The sequence below is a fragment of the Vidua chalybeata genome, chromosome 1 (assembly GCF_026979565.1).
Source record: "Vidua chalybeata isolate OUT-0048 chromosome 1, bVidCha1 merged haplotype, whole genome shotgun sequence".
Classification (NCBI taxonomy): Eukaryota; Metazoa; Chordata; class Aves; order Passeriformes; family Viduidae; genus Vidua; species Vidua chalybeata.
The window spans coordinates 131498977-131525940 of record NC_071530.1 but is presented as its reverse complement, the minus strand read 5'-3'; the positions used below and the strand labels follow the sequence as shown (position 1 = coordinate 131525940).

General features: G+C 35.8%; 1 protein-coding gene across 4 annotated transcripts in view; it reads right to left on the bottom strand.

The window, feature by feature from the left end:
* VPS13B (vacuolar protein sorting 13 homolog B) overlaps nucleotides 1-26964 on the bottom strand; it is a 429986-nt gene that overhangs the window by 343149 nt on the left and 59873 nt on the right. For all 4 annotated transcript variants that reach the window (XM_053960664.1, XM_053960682.1, XM_053960693.1 and 1 more), the window contains exons 9-16: nucleotides 25440-25535; nucleotides 24976-25098; nucleotides 22744-22881; nucleotides 21232-21319; nucleotides 16252-16443; nucleotides 15505-15674; nucleotides 12879-13073; nucleotides 11194-11318 (exon numbers count right to left, since the gene is read on the bottom strand). In XM_053960664.1, coding sequence (XP_053816639.1) covers nucleotides 11194-11318; nucleotides 12879-13073; nucleotides 15505-15674; nucleotides 16252-16443; nucleotides 21232-21319; nucleotides 22744-22881; nucleotides 24976-25098; nucleotides 25440-25535 — 1127 coding nt within the window. The remainder of the gene's footprint in view (nucleotides 1-11193; nucleotides 11319-12878; nucleotides 13074-15504; nucleotides 15675-16251; nucleotides 16444-21231; nucleotides 21320-22743; nucleotides 22882-24975; nucleotides 25099-25439; nucleotides 25536-26964) is intronic.

Below are 26964 nucleotides of genomic sequence, written 5' to 3'. Positions count from 1 at the left end.
AAAGCAGCAATGCCAAACTAAATGCCAGCCATCATTATCATTTATCTTGTAGGTAGATGTTAGTTGTGAGTGGGGGACAAGAAGGAAACAGCTGAAACTTGCAAATACTGTACAGCTGCAGATGACCAAAACCACCAGAGGTGATCAGGTAAAAGTTGCCAGTGGCCATAAACCTCCAACCCACAAAGATCTGTGTTCACTAAAACAAAGCAAGCATTACTCTTTTTTATAGCTTTTATAAATCCAGTACCATTGCTTTGGATACTACAGTGTATCCAATCTCAGGAGCCACCGGGGTGGTTCAGGGTTTGGGGAACTGGCTTCCCACAGTGCAGCCTGCTTTACTGTCTAGGGAAGTAACCCCGTCCTCTCCCTTTCCCTCTCCTCCTTCCCCCTTCACACAACCCCAGAAGCAGCAGAAACAGCCATTAAATCAATCCTCTAAATCTGCCACACAGAACCATTTGGTTGCCATTAGCAGGTAAAACAGGGAGCCAGAAGGGCTCAAACATGCTGGTGCTCAGTGAAGAAAACTGCACTGACAAACCCAGTTCAAAGGTCTTCTTGGGAACTAACACAGTTTCAAATTCCTTGCTAAAGATTTAAGAGCTGAACACAACCCCAGCTTCAAGTAAACAGTAACAACTGATCTCAGTAAAACAAATTTGTCCAAAAAGGTAAGTGGGTTATGATTTGGGGGATTTTGTGAATTTCTTCTGCTAAAAACTTTTGCATGCTATTTATTTTCTTTCATAAATAGATAAAATATTTTGGTGGGAAAAAAAAGGACATATTTGCACTGAGAGAAAAAAGGTTACTTGAAATTCTGGCAATTTTTTAATAGCTAGTCAGAGCAGTAAGAAGGTGCATGTCTGCATTAGCAAAACAAAACTACCATTTGAACAAAATTGAATAATGATTGCCCTAAAATTGAAACATTATTGCCTTAAATGCAGATGTCACAGACAAAATACACAAAACAAAAAAAAAAAAGAAGAAGCTGTACTTCTGTATCTGAATTCTGTCAAATCCAGAAAGATAAATCTCAATGGTTGAGGTTGGAAGAGCGATCCTTTAAATCCAACCTCGCTGCTAAATAAAAGGACTTACCTCTGTCCTATACAGTACCACAAAAGCCAATTTCACTCTCCTTTAAGAGAGAAGATACAGTATTAAAAAGAAGTTCCTGGAAACACAGAAGCACATCTTGTTTTTCTATTACCAGAAAAGCCTTTAATATAGCAAAGGATGGATCAAGGGTGTCTTCAACAGCACAGACATGAATGGACAAGGTGTGCTAATGGTTCACATGTACACACTGCATAACTGCAGAAAGAGTACAAAGACTTGAAAATTATTATTTTGTGGCCTCATTAACTATCAACCTCAAAAGAATTTTAAAGGCTATCAAAAGCTATTTAAAGCAAAACATTAAATCTCAGTAAATGCGTAATACCTTATACTTCAAAGACTACAATTATTGTTACATCTAAATTTACCTTCTTTAAGCATTGACTCTGGAATTACTTTACACCATTCATTCCTCAAAAATAATACAAGCTTTGAAGCAGATTCTCTGGATATAGTTTTCCTGCCTTCAGTTTTGATCTCTTCACTGTGTCTTGTAGCATCTATTTAATTAATTAAAAGCTCCACAAGCACTAGTGAGTCTTCAAGACCATCGAAATTATCACACACATAATTAAGATATTGTCAGTAAAACACATCAAAAAGGTATTTTCTTGTATTATAGATATATGCACAGCCAAATCCAACATGTATGCAAAATCAAAGATATCCAAGTACTTTCAGAGCAACAGACTAAGTCAGTGATATTACAGAAGCCCCATTTCCATTTGCTCATTTAAAATACAAAAGTCAGGTTCTTAATTCTCTCATTATCCCTGGGTATTTCTTCATTATCAAATAAATATTGTAATTGTGTTTACCTAATATTTGCTTCTATTCAATTGCTCATTTTGGAATCAGTCATTAAACTAAAAAAAACCCACTAGTTAAACATCAGCAAAGAAAAGAATCATATTTGCTTTAGTTTAAAAAAACACACACATTATAATGAGAAAAAAATCTGACCAACTGAAACATGAATCCACAATTTCTGTACTGGTGTCTGAACTAACAATCCTTTCCATTTCTTACATTGATGTCAGAAGTATCTACAACAGGTATAATGATTAACAAATCCAATAAACAGGTTTTATTCTCATATTTTACTATTTAAGAGCTTCTTATTCCACCTGAGCTTGCCTTTACTTGTTCTCTTTTTTGTTGTTGGTTCAAATGGCCCTCTAACATTCCTATCCAAAACACACCATGCTAAAAAATCCTAGTTCAGAAACTAGGAGCTGGTGTCCTTTAGAAGATTAAAACATAACAAAAATCAGACAAAGTTTACCAAACATACAGGCCCAAATGGAGATCCAAATGTTTACATGCATTCAACACCATACCTCAATACTCATTCAATGCTGTTCCTCAGTATGTACACCTGACAGGTTACTTTAACTTCCTTTAAAAGGCATTGCTAAAGAAATAGTAATAAAAATACAAACCCATAAACAACTAGGATAGAAGTGACTGAGGAAAAATGCTGAGATTGCATACTGTTTGTGTGTAAGGAAACCAACACTCAGAACCAAAAACATCCTGATCTATGAAAAGGACTATTCCTATGAAAAAGAAAAAGCACCTCTGGATAACAGAGAGAACAAGCATGAGGGGAATACAGCAAACAAATGATACTGGACACAGGACAGTATGTTTCTTCCACCTAGAAATGAACACAGATGCAGTAAAGATGCTAAGGCATTATGGACAGCTGAACATCCACATGAGCCTTTATATTTGGGTTATTTGAGTTAAGATAAATACAGTTTGTGTTTTAATTAATTGTGTGCAGTCACCATTTATCACAGGTATCAGCTTCAACTGAAAGTCACATTAATCTGCTTGTAAGAGTAGGTGCATAATTTAACTCTGGTTTCTGGTACCTCACTTTAGGTGGAAGTGATGCCTACCACTTGAGAGTGAAGATCTGTAGAGTCAAAAAGAGATATGCTACAGCTTGGCCAGCAACATGACTAAGTTCCATGAGCATAGTGATGGTAAACATAAAAAGATAAACAAAATCAACGATTCTGTATAGTTTAACTGATAGACATATAGTTTATTCAAGAAATAAACACACAGCTTTGATGCAGGTGGATTATTTGGTACACAAGGTAAATAATCCAATATAGTTCCCTGTAGAATTATTCTAAGTCCCAATAAATGAAATGCCTTCTTTTTTCAAGTCATTGTATTTAATGACTACAAATTCTTAAAACAGTTCTTTGAATCCTATCAACTCCCATGCCATTACCTTAAAAAGAAGATGCAAAGAAAAAGGTGAAAGGTAAGAGAGCAACTGCAACACTAAAGTACAGTTCTTCAGAATTCTGTGTAATAACCAACATTTGATTGGGGCTGGCTGGCAGAATGACACCACAATCAGTTTCAGGGTGCAAGTTTCAAGCATGCCTGTGTGCCAGCTATGGAGGCTGAGTGCTGGCTCCATTAATGGTCTGTGCCCTGCATACCTGCTCACTTTCTCTGCACCAACTTCAGGCCAGGGCCTCAGGCTGGCACTTTCTCCAACAATGCTGAAGGGACCGAGCATCTCAGAAGCTGCCCTCGGTCTGAAGCTGCAATATATATGTCCTTCTTAGATCTAATTTTATTTTTTTTTCCTGCCTTTTGGGAGTGGAAAGGAAAGCTACAAGTAGACGTGTATATGAACTGAGACATGAGAAAACACCAAGCCTCAGGGTCACAGATGGGTTTCTAGTTATTTAGCAGCAGAGATACCAGCACAGAGACTCTATTTCTCTTCATAATTCACAGATTAATTTAGGGGCAGGAAAAAAACAAGGCACTGGACTGCAGATAAAATTCTGTAGAAACAAAGGACAAACTTTGTGTGAAGAATTGCCACCAGTGCATCTTTCTAGCCAGATTCTACATGGGTAAAGCCTGATAGCAGAGAATGTCACTGAAAATCCTAACAAGTCCTTTTATACAGATAGTGTTACCACTAAGAGAAACAGAATTTCTAAATACATCCAGTGCAAAAGAAATATATATCAGGCATCCAGTTTTTCTTTAGGATCTATGCTATACAACAGCATTTCAGCATTAAGACTGGGTTTTTAAACCCTTTCACCAGTTTCTAATCAAAATGCAGCTTCAACCCTGAAAATCCTTCACATTTTGAAATACCATTTGCTTGTTTCTAGTACAAATGCCAACAAAGCCTGATGGCAACACTTAGAAACAGTAAACAACTGTTTCTAAGTAAACAGTAGAAGTAATGTCAACACTTAGAAAAACCAGGATTAAGTATTCATCATGTGCAATCACTTTCCCTGGACAAATATTAGTTAATGAGCTTAATTTACTTTCACTGAAGAGCTTGGACAATTAATTAGTCTAAATAACTACACTGGAAACACTCCTGGTAACTACCCTTTAGTGTCAACTCTGCTGAATTTCCTCCTCATGGACAATACTGAACAATACAACTGCTTTCAATTTACATTGATTATAAGTGCACTTTCAACAGATTTACTGAATGCTGCCTGCCACATCTGCTGAGAAACAGTAACATTTGATCTGGACTTGATTTCTAAAAAAAAATTAAACTTGAGGTTTGCAACTGAAGTTAATTTGTTGTTACACTAATCAAGCTGCAAGTCATGTACTCAGAATGCAAAACCCCTCCTGTTCCAAGTGCTTTTCTCGGTAACCAACAACAGCTCCTTCCAGAACAGTGCAGTTGAAAAGTGTCCCAAAACATTCTTGTTGAAATTTAAAATGTTCATATCACTGCAGATTAGAAATGCTCCACACAAATTTGTTAAGCATCTTCATCCTTATACATAAGCATGACCCTCTTGAACTTTTATAAAGCAAGATATGTTGAATCAATGAAAAGTACTTCTGTTAAAGCTGTTATATCACTCTACATTAGAGTTCACAATATGCTATACTATACTGGCATACTTACTTCTCAAACACTAAGATGCACAGTAAATCAAACTTCTGAAAGTGTCAGTCACTGCTCACCTAATGTCCTACCAAAACCAGCTATCAATATTTTTTTTTTAATTTGATTTAGTATTATGTTCTTTGATGCATTTTCTAGGCAATAGCAGAGAAGTGGCCAATGCTGAAGCAATCCAGCACACTCCTTACAGTGCTGTTCTGACTGTTCACATGTGAGGCGCTACTACACAACCACCCCTGCAGAACCCAAGAGAATGACTGTTGTCTTCTGCTTTTGAACAGCCCCTATCATATATGAGATATACCCCCTGGCATATCTCAATAGTTCAAACAGGTTTTAAAATGTGCCAGATCTAACTGCAACAATGCTGAGGTGGCTGAAACTCCCCTGCCCCATACACTGAATGCATCTGAATGTTCAGGCATTCAACCCCAGATCTTTTCTGTTTTGAAGAATATCCCAAATTTTCATCTGGCAGTTAAATTCAATTACTGACATAACTAATAGTCACAACTGAATGCTACAAAATGAGTTTCATGTGTTTTCAACCTGTTTCTGCTTCTGACCCAAGAAATGAGCATGCCCCTCAACAGCCCATGTGAAATGCAATCCACACTCAATCTAAATTGACATTGCTCTTGATCTACTGTGACTAGCTAATAAAACAGGCTGCCAAAATCAAGAGCTAAGTGTCAATTTATAGGAAAACTTCCTAGGTTTATGATCTAATGCTCACAGTTTGTGGACAGTTGGCTCTGTGTTACCTGCCACTAGGATCTGCTTGGCTCTTACTAGCACAACTGCACGGAATGTCATGACAGCTAAATCTCGTGACTCTCAAGCTCACAAATCTACTATGACTTCTAGTCCTAAGTAGATTACTCCACTGGACATGCCCTGCAAAGATGTTTTATTCAAAAAAGTAGCAAAACCAGACAGTTAACCTCATCCTCCTTCATACACTTTTAATCCTCTCTTTGCTGAGCAACAAATCCTAAAGATCTCCTACTGTCATGACAGTAGTACCTTGTTGGTAAAGGCCATGTCAGCAGAACCTAATTTCCTTGCCAAATAGCTTCTTACTGTGTAAGAAGCCAGATCTTCATCCACCTCTCTGCTTGCAGATCAACATGCATTGCTCTCACCCTTGTCAATTCATGGGGATACCATTAAATGCACACAGTATTTACAAGATGACCCTTGAAGCAGACACGAGCAGGTGCACATCCTGGCTAGAACCTATAATGACCTTACTCAACTGTGTAATGAGTCTAAGAAATTATTCTATAAATAAGAATACAACTATAAGGCATACCAGGTACATAGCTTTGATTAAGAGATGGATGTTTGCCCTGTAAGGCACACATGATGGAAGAAAATGAAGTAAAGCTATATAAAAATACAAACACTTTTACAATAACAAAAGTTAGAGCAAAAACTTATGCAGTAGTAATGAGGGAGTTAAAGTCCTTGGGTTTGGTAATGTTAATAATAAAGCTAGAAAATAAAAGAGAAACCAAATTGTGTGTACAAAGCAACAATTACACCATGGAAAAAAATCAAAATAAAAGCAAGGAAGTCATGTAAGAAAACAAAAAAATGCTGATGTTCAGGTTGGTGGCAAAGTACATTTCTCAAAATCTTTGCATAAAAGTTAGCCAAAAGGCAGTTGTAATCTGATTTGCCAATCGACTCTAAATGTAGCAGATTCTAAGGACACAGTAAATGTTTACCTTTACAGTTAAATCTCTGTTGAAATATTAAGTGCAGCTATGCTATATAAATGTTCTTGAGAGTTCATAGAAAGAGCCTACAGAAAATACACTTATTCATTCCATGGGTAAAGCACTGCATCTAAATTTCCTAAGTGATCTTTCAGAACTGTAAGTGCACATATTAATAAAATAACTATGTCAGGTCTGTAATTCACAGCTTTCACGAGTGAAACAAGTGACAGGTCTCTGGACAATTGAGGTGCCCAGCACACGATACATACGACTGCCTTTAACAGCAAAGCAAATTTTAAACTTTTGTCAGCTTTTGTCAATAATGATTAGCACTTCAATAAAAACACTGAAGAAATGAAACTACAGTGCCAACACAAATCAAATCTCCTGTTACCAAAAATCCTTCTTCATCAGAAAGATGAATCTTGATGGAGATTAGCATACTGCATGTATTTAAGCTGAAAATTTCTTAAGACAGTCCACAGAGAACAGCTCAAAAGAAAGAATCTTTGCAGAAACTGTATCTATTAAGCATCTCAAAGACTGAACTTTGTTTGCTAAAAATTATTGAGATCTAATTGCAAGTTTCTGTTCAAGATTTTTGTTCTGACAGAGTAAAAACTCAAGAACAATCAATTAAATGCTCTGTACTCTTTAGTAATTCAAGTGCAGACCATGAAGGCCTAGATAATAATTTACCCAGAAGGTCCTCAACCTCTTTATAAAAGGTTAATTCACACACCCAAACTTAACATGACTAGCTATTAGCCAACTCTGTACTGGTGCTTCCTTGAAAGCAGCAAACAGCAGCTATTGCTCTGGTATCCAAATAATAAAGAGGGGACCCACTGTCAAGAAAACAGATCTCTTGAAAGCAGACTACAGGACCAAGAAGCTGCAGGGATAATGAAGTCACCCTCATTTATAACTTCATTCTATCAGAGCTGAGAGTCTGAAAATCTGTCCCAGGTAGAAACAGTAAGTGAAAAACTTCCTACAGATCTGATAAAGAAAAACAAAAACATGAGTCCGGAACACTTGTTTAGCGAAAACGGGTTAAGAAAAGCAATAAAAGAACACACATAAGTAGACTGATATCTAGCTCAAAATATAGAGAGGACATGTCACTGTCAATCAGATACCAGAAAAATAAAACGAAGGCTATTACAAATCCATATTCTGTACTGTTAATTTAGCATTCCTCAGAAGTAAAATGAAGTGGTATCTTAGAAGTGATAGTAGGTTATAACACTGAAGTGTCTCACACCAGATTACTTCATCTGTTACCACAGACATTGAAGCCAAAAGAATAAAAGAAAATCAGCTAATTCCTCTCAAGATTTCTGTTTGGCAATAAACATTCTTGTCATTCACTCTAGGCTTTTAACCATATTCTGCTAATTCTCAGTTGGTTTTAGACATCCTCCTGAAAGCTCTGAAAGCTGCTTTACAATCTGGCATGCAACACTACATAAAGCAGTTGTAAAATATTGACATTAACATTGTATTTTGCATCTTGTTACACTTGACAAAAACAAAAGACCAGATGGTTTGTACTTTCCAATAAAAACAGATTAGCTATGCAATTTAAAAGATGTCCAAGACTTAGTTAACTAGTGACTTTGAGCACATTTCTTTTATACAAAGAAAGTCTACTAACTGAAATTAAGAGAGACATCAATCTATTAGGTAAACAGCACTTTATGACTGTTCATGGTCATTTACTGGAATTTACTGGACTGACATTGCTGAAATTTTATCTGTTAAAACATCCTGCCAATGTTTATCAACTAGTTTTAAAAATTACTATTACTACCATATTTTATACACTGTATATAACAGTAATTTTTAGATTATTGTACTAAAACTAGAAAAGAAACTTATTGTACTGATTTATGTCAGAAATAAAGTTGAGATTTTCACTGTTAACTCAAAACATACTACCTAAGGGATTCCATAACAGTTCATAAAATGTCTTTGTTTTTAAAAGGTATGGTCTGTGGTATGTATTTTCTACGAAGAAACAGAAGAACACATGTAGCATCAGATGTGTGCACTTTAAGAAACTCTGGAATGTGAAATCCACAAATCCAAATAAAGCAGGTGGTATAATTTGGGAGGAGGACTGAATTTAAGTTTAATGACATTACCAGGTTATCCTACCAGACTAATTCTCACTCACTGCATGACTTCAATGAAGCTCTCAGTCCTCATGCTGATTTCGATTTAGCTGAAGTGCTATTTGATGTGTTTCATCTGGAGTTTTACTCACTTCAAACTACACTTCATTTAACCAGGCTGCTGCTGTACTCATTTGTTTTTTTACTTTATTACTCACAAATTGGTGTTGCTTAGTTTATATAAATGGTTGGACTAAGTTCATTTTATAAAGTTTTTTGATTTCTTTAAGAGATAAATAAGCCATAGAAAGAGATCATATCACAAGAAAAAAGTGAGAAAACCATCAAAACACACTAGACCACAGGACCACAGTAAGTGTTGGTCTCACAGTATCTTCTAATAAATGCCAATAGATGGTTTGCTGCTTTAAGGCAGGACCATTCCCCTGCCTCCACTCCCCAGAACTATAGCTCCTTCCAGCTGGGCATGCATGGTAATACAATGCATTTTTAAAAGAGAGAGACAAAGAATGTCAGAGGGGCAGATTACACAAGAGAATCCAAGAATGCACGAGAGAAAGACTGTAAAGGCAAAACCAGGAACACGAGACAGGATGAGGGCAAGTGTGAAACAGTGCACAAGGAAAAGCACAAGAAAGCAAGCACGAGCAAGAAGAGATGGAGCACAGCAAGCACAAGCACATGCAGAAGAGCACAAGCACACTCATGAGAAAGCAGCAGCACTTGAATACCACTAACTTGTCAGATGACAGATTTATTTAAAAATTCATCCCTAAAATATTTTTTTTTATTTTGCACAACTAAACATTGGGTTTAGAATATAGTGAAGAAATTTAAGTTTGCCATTCAACACTGATTTATTCATGCAGTTTGCTAACCAGGATTACTAACCAGAGCTTAGTGTTAAATGTCAGATAACATAAGGAAAGGCTGTCAGTTGCAAAGTCATGAACTACTCTGATTAGTGCTGATTATAGGGTATCCTGGAAACTTTTTTTTTAGCCAAATGGAACAACACAACAGCAACTAAGTCAAAGTCATTACTACTTTTGTAAACTATTGATAGAAATTATGATGAAGTCAGTTAGGCTGCTACCACCTGGTGGTGTGCTGATAATGCTAAAACCCATTTACATTTAATACGGTATCACAGCTTGTGAAAGAAAAATTAGTACATTCTTTACATGACACTAAGAACAATTATAGAAGTAGACTTTTTTTGTATAATCCACTAAAGTTTCACAAACAAATGTATCTTACAAATTAGCTATTCAACACAATGTTTGAAGCCAAAATATTTAACCATTAACATGCTTTTTTATTGTCTTGTCACTTTATGTAAAATTTTTCTGCATGGATTTAGTCATAAAGCAGTATTACAGACAGCTACTACTCAAAATGAGGGATAAAGGAAACGAATACCTTGTCAAAAATATTGTCAAAATGGATTTTCCTGAAAATAGTTTTTGTAAATGCAACCTATCAATATAAACTATTACATACTAACATTTATGATGACAAAATTGAACTGTACAGATAAATTTTAACACTGAATTTCCATTGCATTTAAGGCTAAAAAAATTATATAGCACATTTCATAATAAAGTACAGAACTGTTTTCAGAAGAAAAATATTTAATATCTGAACTACTACAAACAGTTTAAATATCTCATCACAATGTTGAAACACTTCCAACTGTAAAGGGAAACAAATAAAAGTGTAGTAGAAACATTTTGGATTTGGGATGCTTGGGGGTTTTACCCCCCCCCCCCCAGTTTATTGCTTTTTATTTGGTTGAATTTAAAAAAGAAAAAGCTGACCTATTCAGTTAAAACATCAAGCTTGCCATCAGTAAGTAACTTCAAATTTTGTATCAGCTCAAGAATGGCAACTGGTTCCGGAAACCTACAAGGTCTAAAAGAAAGCCATTTACCACAGGGCTTCTGTATCACAGAATATGCAGAGTTGGAAGGGACCCACAAGGATCATTGATCTTTAGTGACCGGTCCATACTGGGATTGAACCAGTGACCTTGGTGTCATTAGTTCCAGGTCTCTCAGCCAAACTAAGGTCTAAAATGTTTATAGACAGCTATCCTTACAAAGAAACCTATGAACTATAGCAGATGCAATAGCAGAATATGAGAGGAGACAGAGAAGTTTAGGGATATATGCAAGCTTGGCATTTTTAAATCCCTCATTAAAAATTCAAAAGTAATTGTACACATGACTTAAACACACTGTACAAGCTTAATACTCACCAGTATTTGGGGAACTTGATCAGCTTGCCATAAACAGCAGTACTGAATGAGGGGATAACTGGAACAGGGATGCAGTATAATCCTTTACTGTCCAAAGAAGTCAGTGCTGCTTGAAAACCAAATATCTGGAACAAATTCAGTTGGTCAAATGGTATAATATCATGTGATTAGATTACTTTCAAGATATTTTATAACATATGTATTTATAAATATACTCAGTAAATATTAAATAAATTGTGTATTATTTTTAGATAATTCCTTTTCCCCAAACATATATATAGCTACAAAAATCTACTTCAAATAATGCTCTAAAAATACATGTAAAAATATTTTCTTCACTCAAAAAGTGTTAACTACAGTCTGCTACATTTAAAAGAATACTGAATTACAATTTTTCAACTGAAATACTTTAGTCTATATCCTTTAAACTTGCAGATTACATACAGCCTTTCATACAAAGTAAAATCACTTTGAGCAATTATAACAACACTGGTATGAAAGAGTGGTATTTAAGGAAATTAGAAGTTTCCCTTCAAAGCTTTTTTTCTTCATAAGAGCCTGGCTACAGAAAGACACATCACAGGAATTCTTTATGATTTTTCCCCATTCAATATGGCAAACAAACTCCTGTAGAGTTGTCTTTTAACATGCTGTACCACTATCCACAAGAACAGAACAATTCAGCCACTATTAAAGCTAGCAAATAAACTCTTTAAGACCCAAAGATGATGTCCAAATTTTGCAACTAAAATGTTTTCTGAAAAGAAAAAAAAAAATCCTCTCAAACTGAAAAACATACAGATGACTTGCAGTACTGCAATTCCAATCACTTTAAATGTGACAGAGGGTAAACATATCACCCAGAAAACTGAAAGCTTGCCATACAATTCTGAAACACAGTTTCTTGTATGCAGATAATAAAGATTTAAATAATTAAATTCTTCTAAAATATCAGCATGGAAGTGAATAGATAACTGAGAAATTGACTAAAATTAACAGTAGTAGTATTAGATATTTATATTTTAGTAGCACCCAAAAGGTTTCAAGCACATCCTAAGCATATCCTAAAAGGCTGGAAAGGCCTGCTTTAAAAGTCCTCCACGGAGTAGATGGCAACTGAACCATCTCAGAACAGTTTGCCATATCTTAAGCTTCCCCCAGCTTCACAATAAGAGCTCCTCTCACATAATGCACCTCTAATTGTGAACATTCAGAGATCTGTCCTCTTATAATGAAAAACAATTAAATTCTTTGCTAACAGTTTTTGATTGCATATCTTCACTGTGATGGTTTTGTTCTATCAATACTACTAGTAGTGATGGTTTTTCCTCCTAACTTCCCATCAAGTTTGTAAGTTTGCAATTTTACAGCAATCTACAAACCATAGGAGCATTATCTCAGATGAGGAAAAAGGTTTCTTTCTGAATAATTTTAACTCATATCTTGTCACAAGGACCTTGGGGCTTCAGTTTGCAGTTTCCTTATATGAAGTGTACAGAGCATATTACAAAACACTTGGCTCAAGTCAGAAGCAGCAATCCCAAACAACAACGTTCTGTCGAATGTATTTACTCTATGGCCTTTCAGATTAGCTGAAAACATCCTTACAGGAAACCTGCTAACACTTTGGATTAACTAAAGATACTTGATCTTCTTCTCAGCACACATCTCAAGCCCTCACTCACCTTCAGATAGCAGTGTGAGTAGCAGTAATGAAGCAGGTTGTCAGATGGCTGGCCAAGGTTGCTGACCACATGCACCAGCTGCTCAGCGTACATCGGCACCGAGTGCTCCAGGTTAACCTTGTCCACCAAAATTCGGATGGAAGGTAAAGGACGCAGGGGCTGGAAACTTGCAGCATTTAACAGTCCACTTAAGTTCTAGGGCAGGGAGGAAAAAAAATTATGTAATAATTTATATGTATTATTTATCATATCTGTATGTTCTTACCTAAACATGCAAGAAAATCTACTTTAAATAAATTATTTATAGATACCATGGCATTATACTACAAATCCTCAAATCCTTCCAAAATATTTTCTTTGATGTTTAAAATAATCAATTTTTTATCTGGAATTGTCTTAGGTGCAGGTGCTGGTGGTACAGGGGCAGCTTCTGTGAGGGGACACCAGGGGCTGTCCTGTGCCCAGTTCACCAATGCTGCAACAGCCCCACCACAGGGCTCAGCTGAGCTTCTCAGCCAAGCTGGGGGCACCTCTCTGCAAACAGATTTAAGAATGGGCAAAAACACCACACAGGCTGCAAAGACTCGGAGAATAAGTGAGAAACAGCAACATGAAAAGGAAGGTCAGAGAAGGAGCAGTGGTGCTCCAGGCACCAGAGCAGAGCTTTTCTTGCAGCCCACAAAAGAGGTAACACTGCAGCCCATGCTGGAGCAGGTGGATATGCCCTGAAAGGCACTGCAGCCTTGAGGAGAGCCCATACTGGAGCAGATTCTCCCTTAAGGACTGCAAACTGCCAGAAGGACTTGCACTGAGGCAGAACAGTGGGAGAATGAGGGAGTGGCAGAGCTCAGCTGTTACAGACTGACGCCCATCTTCCATTCTCCTTCCCCCTCTGTTAAGGGGTGTGAGGTAGAAGAGTCAGGGAATGAAGGAGTGAAATTGAGTCTGAGGGAAAAAAGGGCATAGGGGACATATGTGTTTCGAGTCTTGGCAATAAGTGAAATTAATTGCCCCAAGTCAAGTTTGTTTTGCTCATACTGGTAATTGGTAAGTGATCTCCCCCTCCACCCTAACCCATCCCATTCTCTCCCCCACTGCTCTGTTGAGGAGGGGGAGTGAGAACAGCTGGGTAAGCATCTGGCAGCTGGCTGAGGTCAACCCAGTACAAGAATATGCAAAGTCAAAATATTTCGTCCTATAAAATCTTTGTTTATCTTTTTATCACTCCAAAGCACTATCACCATAATACTTATCTCATGCTGATCTAGCCTTTACATTGTCATCTTTTATATATTCAGTCATGCCAGGTATCTCAGCAAAAGAAGATGCCATTCCATAGAAAAATAAGTTTGCTGCAAACTAAGTGGCTGTGGGGATGAAGCACATGAGCTCTGTTTTAGGAGAAACAGAGACAAATGAAGTCTTTCAGTCTGGAGAAGGCCAGAGAAGAATCCTACTCCTGTCTACTGCAACCTACTGGGAGGGTACAGAGAAGAGCAAGACAGAAGAGGTGCTTATTCAGCACTTGACAGAATGACCCCTGGAGCAACCCACTCCTGCTTTGGATAGGATGCTGAACTCCTGGAGAATACCTCCAAACATCTCTTCCAATCCAAATTACACTACAAATCTAAAAATTTTATTCAATATGCATCAAAATAGGACAATAAGTTCACGTACATATGATTTTCAATCTAAAATTCAAAATCGTTATTTTAATTATGCTTGGCTTCATTCAAGAAATGTAAATTGAGACTCCAATTAATGACTACATCAACCAAAAAATCACTGGAATTAAAGTTCTTTACCTCAAACCTACAACAAACACGGGACTGTTCTCCCATTATAAAAACACCGTCTGCCCATGCCCATAAGGTGAAAAGCTCCACAACCCACTGCACTACTCAGTGCAATGTATTAAAAAGTGCTAAAAAGGAAAAAAACCTCTCTGCTTTTCTTCCCACTCCCTCCCTTATCCAGCCTCTGGCACAAGAGATCAACTTACTGTAAGTCTTCACTACAAGCCACAGATCTATCCCTACAGTATCTCAACCTTGCACATTGAAAAAGGAGACCTATAAGAATAAAACCAGTATAGGATTCTTTTGCTGGCATTATTCTACACACAACCAAAAGATAATACAAATGAAGGCTATCAGGAAATTTCTGTCTCTCTGAGCTAGTCATTCAGCAGTTAAATGCCCAAGTCCTGCTGACATCCTGTCTGAAACTGGTACACACAGAGCTGGCTATTTAAATCTATGTCATCTCTATAGAGCCTCTGTATTAAAAGACTTCATACTTGACCAAGATTATGAAGACCTGCAGAACAGGTACTCCTCTGATCAAAACATCAGAGCTACTGCTTTTTCATTTGCTTGATGCTTTAAAATCGTTTTTATTCAAAAGTATTTTTCCTATCCACAGATAACACCTTCAGTTTCCAAGTCTAACCAGTCAGATGCCGCTTATTTTAGGTATCTGAAGTTAAGGCTCACAGACACCAAACTAATCCAGAATACATCAGTGATACATCCAGCATGTGGAATAACAGGCCAGTAAGAAAATTTATATCAAACAGCACATACTGATATAAAGAACTGAATCATTATCTGTACATACATACCTTCTCACCCATGATTATGGGCAACAAGTGGTCCAGTAAATTGAATTCTGCCACAGGGATTATAATTGTACACTTAAGAATAGTGAACGTTGTAAGTCTAGTGGGAATGTATTCCTCCAGTGATGCTACTTCTTCTGAGCTTGGCATAGTTCTACTTCCATCCATAATATCTACAATAAATGAAGATTACATATGTTTCACTAAAATATATAAAATGTGCCCTACAGCTGATGTTTCAGAAATGCCTAAGGACTAACAAAAAATGTAAAGCTTACCCCTGCCCCTTCATAGTTAATAATGTTATTCCACACTGTTTCTACCTAAGGCTAAATGCAATACTAACTGATTTTCCTTACTTGAAATCTGTATTGCTCTGAGAAACTCATCTTAACAGTCTACCATAACTTATTTTTATGCATTTTCATCCTATATAACTATTATTTTGAACTAATAAATACCAGTAGGAATACTTTCTTCTCTAAGACTCCAAAATTAAACTGGAGTAGAAAATGAAGCAAGCTATTCTTACTCAACATGAGGCTTATGATTAAAACAAATGTCTTTCAGAGTGTCTGAAATTATCTCAGAAGTACATCCAACACTGATGGTGATATTGTGATTAATTTACCTGTATTTTACATTTTCCTCTTTGGACTAATAAAAACTGTATGAAAGCTGCACCTTTAAAAGCACTAAATGTAGTCTGGTATAATTCTGTATATTTGTGTATAAGCAATAGGAGCAAACCTGGCTTTGTTCTGGTGTATGGTTCATACTCGTGTTCCAGAGCACAAACTATCATTTTCATGATGCGGTGCACTGCGCTGCTATCCAGTCGAAGATTGAGTGGACCCACAATGAGGCTTTTTGTAGACATCTCCTGAACATTTCCAAAATCTTCACTCTTTGCTGAAGAAAGGTCTTGCTGATTTCCAGAAACTACAACAAGTTTTATAAAAGTTACACTAAACAATTGGACATAATAACATATTTTATCAGCTACTTCTGTTTCAAATCCTGTGATCAAAGACTTAAAAAATATACAGAAAAATATAACTATGCAAATCTAACACACAAATATACAATGACTGGTTTAACAGGTTTTAACAAAATTATTTCTGGTAAATGCAGAGCAAACAGGGCAAATTTCTGCCTTGCCTCCAAGCAGAATACAACCTAGGAAGTCTTCCATGAACTTTGTAGCTCTCAAATTTGGGACTTTTTGGAGGTGTCTAAACTTCTATGGCAGCTTAAACCCATGTGTCAATGACAGCCATGGTGTTCAAAACTTTCTACAGCTTGTCACAAAGGTATGTATCCCAAATAATCAAGGAAAATATGTGCTGCAGAGACATGACAGATCTGGGCCTTTGAAAGGTTAGCTGCCATGACAAGACTGGGAGAACCAGACTGAAAACTAAGATAAACCCTTCCTTCCATTCACATTTACCACCATTCAGTGATGCATGGGCAGCAAGAAAGAAAATTTCTTTAATGATTAGGTCTCAGACTGTTTTTATGAAGAGCCAACAGAGATAAAAGAGTAGTTTAGTGGAGTAATAAGATAGACTAAAATCATACATTCAGTGCATACAGGCTATTCATCTGCTCCCAAACAGCATGACTATTTCTCTAAACATACTACATAGAAATTCTTCAGTTAAACAATGCAGATTTCAGAAGCTCAAGTTTTCCTATCATATATGGCATTTTTGTAAAAATATAGCCCTATCCCTCTAACATTTTTAGCTTGCAGAACTTCACTCTGATTTTTTCCTAAGATCATCACTTTGACAGTGTCTTCATTCCTTTGACAGAAGCATTAAACATTAAGTATCTTGCTGACCATAACATAAATGAATAGGCATAAAGATTAAATAAGAATAAGCATAAAGATTAAATGGTTCTGAGAAGGAACACGGAGCTGGTGATGGGCCTGGAGCACAATACTTCTGAGGAACTGAGGGAGCTGGGGTTGTTCAGCCTGGAGAAAAGGAGCTGAGGGAAGACTTTATTGCTCACTAGATCTACCTGGAAGGAGGGTGTAGCAAGGACAGGAGGTCAGTCTCTTCTCCCAGGTAAGAAGCTACAGGATGAGAGGCCTCAAGCTATACCAGGGGAGGTTTAGATTGCATATTGAGAAAAATTTCTTCACTGAAACTGGCTACAGGCACTGGCACAACCTGTCAAGGTAAACATTGCAACCACAATCCCTGAAAGTGTTCAAAAATGTATGAATATGGCACTTGGGGACACAGTTTAGTGGTGAACATGGCAGTGCTGGGTTAATGGTTGGACTCAATGACTTAAAGAGTTCTTTTCCAACCTTAACAATTCTATGATTTCTGGTTGCCCAAGAGGAACCCCATCACTCACCCTTTTGTCTCTCCTTTACTGTACTCTTTTTACTGCACTTATTCAAAACAGTCCTTATATTGAGGGAAATTGAGCTTGGTGGAAAAGGAAGCAAGAATAGGTTTTTTTTCCTTTATGCTTAAATCCTCCTCCATAAAACACTGTTGCTTCTAAGCACTGGGGAGGAAAAAGGTCCTCAAATAAACTGAGACTATGCTGAATTTGATGCACAGCTGGCATAATGCTCTGCAGGCCTTTACAGGCTTACACACTCAGCAGAAGAATTAACTCTATCCTTAAAAGCCTAACAGAAGTTGATAGTGAGAGCATTTATAGCCTCTGCTTCCCTTGATTTGTTGTTTTTTTAAGAAGAAAAAGAACAATAAAAGAAAGATAAAAGGACAGAAGGATACTACCTTATAAAACCTACTCAAACCTTCAGCTGGAACTGAATTACAATCTTTTGAATGAATCCTAAAAGAGATTTTTTTAAAACCCAGCATACTGACTTCTGCATTTATTTTATAGGCAGTTAACATATATACTTTTATCCTTCCAATTCTACACGGTACTCAGTTCAGATGAACACTACCAAAGAGTGTAAAAAACCATTCCACCACATAAAAAATAGTAAGGCCAAAAATAATAAGGCCAGAAGTAGTAACAGCCTGCCTTTTCAAAAGGAAAAAATTAGACTTGCTTGTATATACTGTATGTATGTGAATAATATATCTAAGTGACAGAATTAATACAAACCACTTTTTGGAACAGTTCCAGTTAATTCCATCTAAATGCAAACAGAAAAGTTAGAAAACCTATTGGTTCTACAGAACAGTCTAATTCTAATCAACCAAAAATATCAAAATAAGTGCTACATAATAAACTTGCCAGCAAGGTAGAGAGGTACACATTACAAACAAAAGGTAACTTCAACAGCATACCCTGCTAGGTCTGTAGGTCATGCAAATCAGTGATCAGGGAACTGACAGGCTATCTAAAGTTTCAGAGAAATTGTTCTGCACTGCAATACAAAGCAAAAAAGCCAGAAAAATAAAGGAAGGGGAAGACAGACAAAATGTATAAATAAGACTACTGTGCATGACTATCTTGCTTTCATTCAAAATACTGAAACTGATTAATGCACTTCTCTAAGTGACAGATGAAACTCGTGAGGGTTAATGTTATCCAGCAGGCACTTGTGGTTTAATCAGTAATCCTATGCTTCAGGAAAGGTTAAAGGTGCAAAGAATGTGTCAAACCAAAATTGCCTTGACAGATAAAAATCTTACAATCACAGTAACTGCCTCCTACAACTTAAGTTTGGTTCGTTTTTTATGGTATGTGGGGTGCAGTAATTGTAAGTAAAAACAGTTATACCAAAATAAGAAATAGTAAAATACAAACTTTCATATAAACAACATATTAAAAATGCAGATTTGTATTTTTTTCAAAATCTTAAGGTATTTATACCTTCATCTTAAATAAGTATTTTGCACCTATTTGTTTACATTCTATTTAACAACTCTGCATTTAACCCACAATATGGAAAAATTAGCAAGAAAATAACTAGCAGAAAGCATCACATTTGCTTTTCTGAGGAATAAAACCATTTGAAAATTTAAGATTTTACCTTCTTGACTCTAGAGAAACAGCAACCATTTAAAAAATTTAAAAATTAATTATTCCATTATTTTATGTAGCCACGTTCCTGAAATTAAAGAAGTAATATTGGAATAAAAGCACACAGTAAGCCTTGATAGAAAGCCAAGTTACATCCTGTGAGGTGTTTTCCAATGACTGATGGAGAAAATAGAAGCCAAGGCTATGAGAAATCATCCTGGTAGGAAAAAAAGAGAAGCTAAGGAGGGAAAAAAGTAATCAGAAACTACAATAGTCTGACACTGAGGAAAATTAAAAAGTGTTCCTGAGTTCAGTAATTTCTGAAAAGCATTAGTTAGAAGTCAGGAAGAGATAGGATCATAACATTCCTTATGCATTCAGAGAAACAAGAAAAAATACTCCACAAAACCAATTTTTCTTCATAATGCACATAGTCTGTGCATATTTAAATTTCTACACTAAGATTCAAAAAGGAGATAAGGCTTACCCAAGGTTTTCAACTCCTCTACACATGAGTTCAATGTGCAATTAAACACTTATATCATTATTAAAACCAGAAGAAGTCTGCAGTACAAGTTCGACTTAATTGTAAATTTTCAGAGCTTCACACCACTCTCATGGTACAGAGAAAAGCCTCAGAGTCAGGAAAGAACTGTTCAATTTCCTGGTGTATGCCTCTACTGCTGAGGGCAATAGCATCATTCACTTATTTTTGTAAATGTTTCATGATCCATCTCTAAGGAAACTGGAAGTTTCTTTCCTACTCCTTTTAGACTTAATGTCCACCACCTCCAGAAAACAAAGCTGAACATTAAGAGTTGTGATTTCTCTTACGCAGAAATAGGAACACAAAAAAAAACCCAGATGAGCTGACTATGTAGCAAGGACAGATAAAATAGCAAGAATTTCCCAACAGATATCCAGAGAAATAGTATTCACAATATCAAATACACAGATGGGGAAGAAAGTAATATTAACTTGACAATAAAACTGCAGAACAGCAGCTGTAGATGACATGACAGCGTTCTAAGGAGTGAGGGGGAAATTATATCACTATCAGTGATAAGAATATCTGTGAAAAAATATAAACATATTACTTGCTGATAGATTAACTCCTTTGTCCCAGCTTTTGTGACACTCGCAAAAGTAGATATGCTTCATTAAATCCACTTCTCAGACTTAGAAAAGAATTGAGGAATAATAAAAACTATTTAGAATTTGCCAATAACTATGTGCACATGGTTTAGGCTAATATTTGCTCATCAAATTGTTTACATATATTTAAAGATAATTCTTCACACCTTCTTGCATCCTTGCATTTTTCTTCATAGAAGAAAAACAATAGTCCTTTTCATCTTCTGTGCCAAGTATATGATCAATCTCATTCTTCAACCAGGGTTTCTCAAGATATTTTTTAATATTATGTCACTAATAACAACTTCAAAAAAAATTTGTACTCTATGAACTGCATCACTGCTACAAGATAATTACTTTCAGTTTAGCAACTGGCTACAAAAAATATTATTATGATTACTTATGCAGGAAAAGAAAAATAAAAAAAGAACACCAACAATCAACAGCTAACCAAAACAACTGACCTCTGAAAGACATAAATGAAGATGAAAGCATTTTAATGATGATCCTGATGGTAAATCTAGGGTAAGTTAGAGGACAGTTGGTCAAGGACCATCTGGATGTGAAAAGTCTTTGTTTCTATTATTTATCAGGGTAAACAATGGAAAAAAAAGGTACCTTTGCCACCAGTGCTCTCCATTGTATACAAGTAATCCATGTAGAAAGCCCCAAACCTCTGCATTCCAGCTATCTCTGTGTATGTCTCCTACCAACAAAGCAAAGCAAACAAAGAAAATATACAACAAGGAAAAGAATCTTGAGATTACCAACTGATAGACTGGTATTAGAGAGATATATTCATGTTTGGATTTGTGCACCAACACAGGGAAAGGCTGATCAAAGCAAAGGACAGAGGTTATCACAAAGAATTCACCTTTCTGATAGGTAATATAACTTCCATTTGAGGCCACACAAATGCACATCCATAATTCCTGTGGACATGCTGACCAATTCATCAATAACATCTGGTCAATTAGTACCTTTAATGAAGTAAATATTCTTTATTTGACCTCTTGCATACAACACATCAACCTAATTAAATACACTGAAAACTTCAGCTCGTTCAATTTGGCTTTGTTATTCAAGAATATTGTGGTTTTATCTTTCAACAGTAGGAAACGTATCAAGACTTTATGCCAACACTGGGATTCATACATAATATAATACATCACACAGCAAATTTGCTTCCACTCTTGCCAAAAAAATGGGCAAACATTTTGTGAAAACATTGAAGACAGACCAAGGACAGAGTAAAGCTTAAAACACATTATGGGAAAAGTTTGAATATAAGTACTTGTGATTTTACTAAACTCATTTTTTTCACATGATTCTTCAGGGCTACACTTCATCAATAGCACTAAAAAGGTGAAAATAGTTAAATTTAAATTAAAAGGAAATTAGATACATTCCAAAATTGTAAATGGTTTACCTGTACAATAAACAGCACAGATCTCCACCTATGAACACACCTGGAAAGGACCACCTTGGTTACTGCAACCAATCTTTAATAATGGCAGACAACCAGGGAATAAAGTTTTACTGCACAATTTACAACAACAGAGACTAGAGGTGACTGAAAATTTGTCTCCACAAAAGGCAGAATTTGCAAAATTTTCTCTAAGTAGACCAATAAAGAATGCAAACAATAAATGTAATACTGTCCAAATCTGACAGCATTTCTTAGTTTGAAGACCATAGACTACTTACTGTTTGGGTTTAAAAGATATGATGGTAAAGCTTGACTTTACCTAGTACTCTCTCATATGTCTCTTTTGCTAGTACTCTCTCATATGTCTCTTTTCCTCTTAAAATGTTCTGTGGTTACTGCTTTTGGAAACTATGACGTTAATTCAGTTTTTGGGGCAGGAGGGGAGCTTGAGGTTTCTTTTTTCTAACAGGAGGACATGTTTTTTCAGTTTGGCTCTTTTCTTGGCTCAGTTTTTGTGGGTGTCTTTTTGTTGACACAAACAGATTTACTTTTTTTTTTGGCCAGCTGCAAAGTAAGATTCAGTTAAACGTGTAAAAGTAAAGATAATTCAGTCCTCTAATAGTACACAGATCTAAATAATTATAAGAAATCCATTAGAGGGCATTGGAAAATTTTTAATAAGAAAAATATAATTCTCTGACCTTATGATGAGCTGCATCCAATATAAATTCTGCACGAATACTATTATTTTCTGGACTTCTGTAATCAAATAGTGAATTGGTAAGGTATGTCATTCCTTTCACGCTCAAATTTTCTCCACAATTAAAGAAGCATGCCTCCTTCATTAGGCAGTAGAAAGTGAGGCAGGGGAAGAAAAAAAAATACAGTCAAGTTAACAGAGCATTTTCAATTCTATCATAATACAAATATTACCCACATAGAGTAGTAATCCTCAAGAGCAAGTTGCATTATGAATGAAGATGAAACAATGAAATTAATTTCATTTATATAACACAAGTTCCTGTCTACTCCTTCCCCATTTTCAAATCAATAAAAATTGCCTGAACCAATGAATATTATACAACTCATGATACAGAATATATTAGTTGCATTTTAGCAGCAAATAACCTCAGATCATCATCATTCCAAATCTTGCCCCAGTCCTTTTCAGTATACACAAACTTGTCACTGCACACTCCACCTATGGCTGCCCAATCCTTTCAGATGCTGTATCAATCCTCTTCAAGGCAATCAGTTATTTCCATTTCCTCATTGCTACGTTATCATTCTTTATTCATCTACATTTTAATGTGCCTACTCCCAGACTTCTACTCTTCTGAAATCAATACAACTTTCCTAACAAGAGTTATTAATCAAAAAAAAGTTACTTAGGAGATTTATTTTTTCCAACTGTCTATTCTCAATTACAGGCAGAGCCAGAACCTTTATGAAAGGACCAATCCCACAACCACAGCAGTACATGGACAACAGGCAAGTAATAGTATCACCACTGTCATAAAGTAGATACTTTCCTAAATTCCTGGACTAGAGAGTGGCAGAAAAAAGAGTAAAAATAAACCCCCAAATGTCCCTTATTAACTAACCTAAAGGAAATTATCTCAGTTGGTCAGAGCATGGGGCTAATAATGCCACAGTTGTGGGTTCAATCTCTGTATGGGCTATTCACTTAAGAGTTGGACCTGATGTTTTTTCTAGGTCCATTCCAACACAGACTATTTTATGATTCTGTGAAATTCTCTTGCTCACTCACCCATTCAGTCTAAAAAACATCAATTCTCTCAAGATTTTATACCTGACAATCTCAGTTGCCACAGACAAGGTGGCTGTCCACCCTCACATCCCCAACCACATCTCCCTTGTCCTTAACAAGGCCAGCATAGCATTTTTACAGTTGGCTCATCCTTGCCTCCCCAGCCTCTCCTTCTGGAAAAGCCTCTGTGTATCCAAAACAGCACACCAGTCATGTGGTGTGTCCCACCGCATCCCTAAAATCCCAACCATGTCATACTCAGCAGCTGTGTCATGATATTTTTTTGTTTTCTGCTCTGCACATGCAAACACCTGAGATGGGTGCCAAGCCATGATGCTCTCACAGGGGAAAGATAAGAAGCTGCCTCATCATATCTATCATAATACAGTATACGATTTCCCAGATTAGGAGATACTTGACATAAATACAGGCAACTTGGTATTTTCTTTCATATTCTTAAGTTTCCTCTTTAAAATACTTTCCAAGACTTCACAAAGCACTAACGTCAAGTTAACTGGTCTCTTCTTGGCTGTATTATTTGATTTTACTTAAACATAGATAATAGTCACTGTTCTCCAATACTTTACTACGCTATTTACACTTCAACTAAAAATCATCATTATTGAATTTAGAATTTCATGTAACCCTTCATTAAATAGTTTTAAAGTAGTTCATAATGATACCTGATTTTGTCTTAAGCAATTGAAGATTTGCATCCATTTAAAACACAAAAATTAATACTGTCTAACTCCTTCACTTCATACTGCTCTCAATCTCACTGAAAAGTGAGGCAAGACATTAATTCAGTATTTGTGCCATATTTCTACTATTTTCACCATACAGTGTTCCCATTTTTTCCCTTCCAGACTCTGGTACTTTCAAAGATTTTCAAATATATTTTAATTTGTTATACAAAATCACAAAGGCAACAATGGGCTACTGTCCAAAAATATTTTTAAAAAGTCTTATGTTCTGCCTCTTCTCAATCTGGGATATTCGTCTTTTCAACTCTAAGGAATGGACACTGACTTCTGTATCACAGTAATATACAAAAATCACAATTGGTAACAACAGTCTTTTCAATTTTTTGCCATCAGAGATTTTAAAAAAGGATAACAAAACTGCTTATTCACCAAATCAGCTGGTATTTCAACATACTCACTTCATCACTCCTATTCATATTCTCTTCAAAATCTTTAATTCCCATAATTCCTTTAAGGCACATAGCTTGGCAACCAACAAAACCTATTTGGCAATCAAAAAAAAGTTCACCTTTCATAAGGACCTAGTGAGGAAAAAGAAAAAAAAAATGATACATTTTTAAGCCTTCTACTCCACAAGAAATAAAAATGGACAAAAACAAAGCAAAATATGCTTAGTTTATATATTTGGAGTTTTAATAAATAGCAATCATACAGGGCACTTGAAAGGAAGGCATTACTATAGTGTTCAACCACTGCAGCACAGAAGTTTAGAGAGTTAATACCTACATGATTATTACATCCAACACATACAATATGACAGAATATGAAAGTTCAGCAATTCAATAATTTAAAAATATTTTACCATCAACTCTTTGGGACATTACTTAAAATGTATCAAAAAAGCGCATCAATGTAAAATTACCTCAACTGTTGTTCCTTCTTGCTCCCAGCATATAACTTCTTTGGATTTTACTTTCTGAGGGCTGTAATAACTACTTTCAGCTTGCATTTCAGTGAGCTGCAGAACAATAGGATAAACACCTTATAAAAGTCAATATTAGTATTAAACGACAGTATGGTCATTAATACACAGAACTGACAAAGTAAACCATGGGCAAAAATACAACTGTCAGGAAACAGGTGCAATTAAACAGCTGTAGCACATTATCCATATCAGAATGCCTCATGTTCAACTTCTGTTTGAAATACGTTATAACAGAATGTTTAAAATCCACTATAGTATTTTCAGCTTGCTTATCTAAAGAGAAACTGTGTGAAAAGATGAAACAGATACACAGCTGCATTATTAATATCACATAAGCTTATAAACTGTTGTAAAAATCCATTAATACTTGATTTATTCTTCCCAGAAAACAATTAAACATCATTATAATATTACAGACATATTTTGACTACAACCATACATGGTTTTGCTTCATGTCATGGCAATCAAGAGCAACATGCATTTATATTTCTTGCATGATTTTGATGTAAAAATTCAAAATGGGAAAACATGCACAGGGTAAAAAGCATATAACCTGCAGCTAAGAAAAACAAGGGAAGAGGCACACTAAATTGAATATATTACATTTGGCATGAAAAAAACAAGTTACTTTATGATGAACAGCTTAAATACTTCAAATTCTAATTTTTATAAAAGGGTATCTACACACTCTCTTTGTTTTCAAGACTGGATATACATGGATGCTGTTTCAATTTAAAATTTTGTAATCCAAATGTCCAAGAAAATTGGATGAAAAAAGTCACTGATCACCCTTCACCTGTGTGCAATTATTGCAGAGGAAAAGCAATTAATTGATTAAAAGAACTCCGAAATTACAAGAATAGTTTTCACCATTATTAGAAAATGGTACATTTAATTTGGCATGATTTTTAGCTGGAATGATATCAACTATTCAAAATGTCAATGCAGAAACCTGACCTTATTTTTTAACCAAAATACGAACCACAAATTAATTCCATACAGTCTTTGCAGGCAAGCAGAACAATGAATTCTGTTTTCCTCCTGTCACCATATTAGCATCATACATCACATTTAAAATTTCTGTAGTGCAAAATGTTACATTTTGAGTAGTTTTTAATCATTTCCTAATATAAAATGCATGAACTCACAAATGAAGCATTAGGAAAACCCTCTCTAGCAAAACACATGTTCAAAAAAGAAGTTCATATTTTTAATGAGTTTTCTTGCATGAGGAACAAGAGCACAGAATTACTACTGCATGACATAGTGTAAAAGAAGATGCTGAGCCATGATAAATGAGAAATTTGAACTCTGGTGGCTTGTTCATGTCTCAAATTTCAAGTAGTGTCCCAGCGATATAATTAATGGAGGGGAAAAAATGTTACTATTTATTTTTAGCCTCTTTTAATGAGAGCTGAAGCAGATTGACACAAAAGAACATTCCTGAACGCTTGAATTCTGT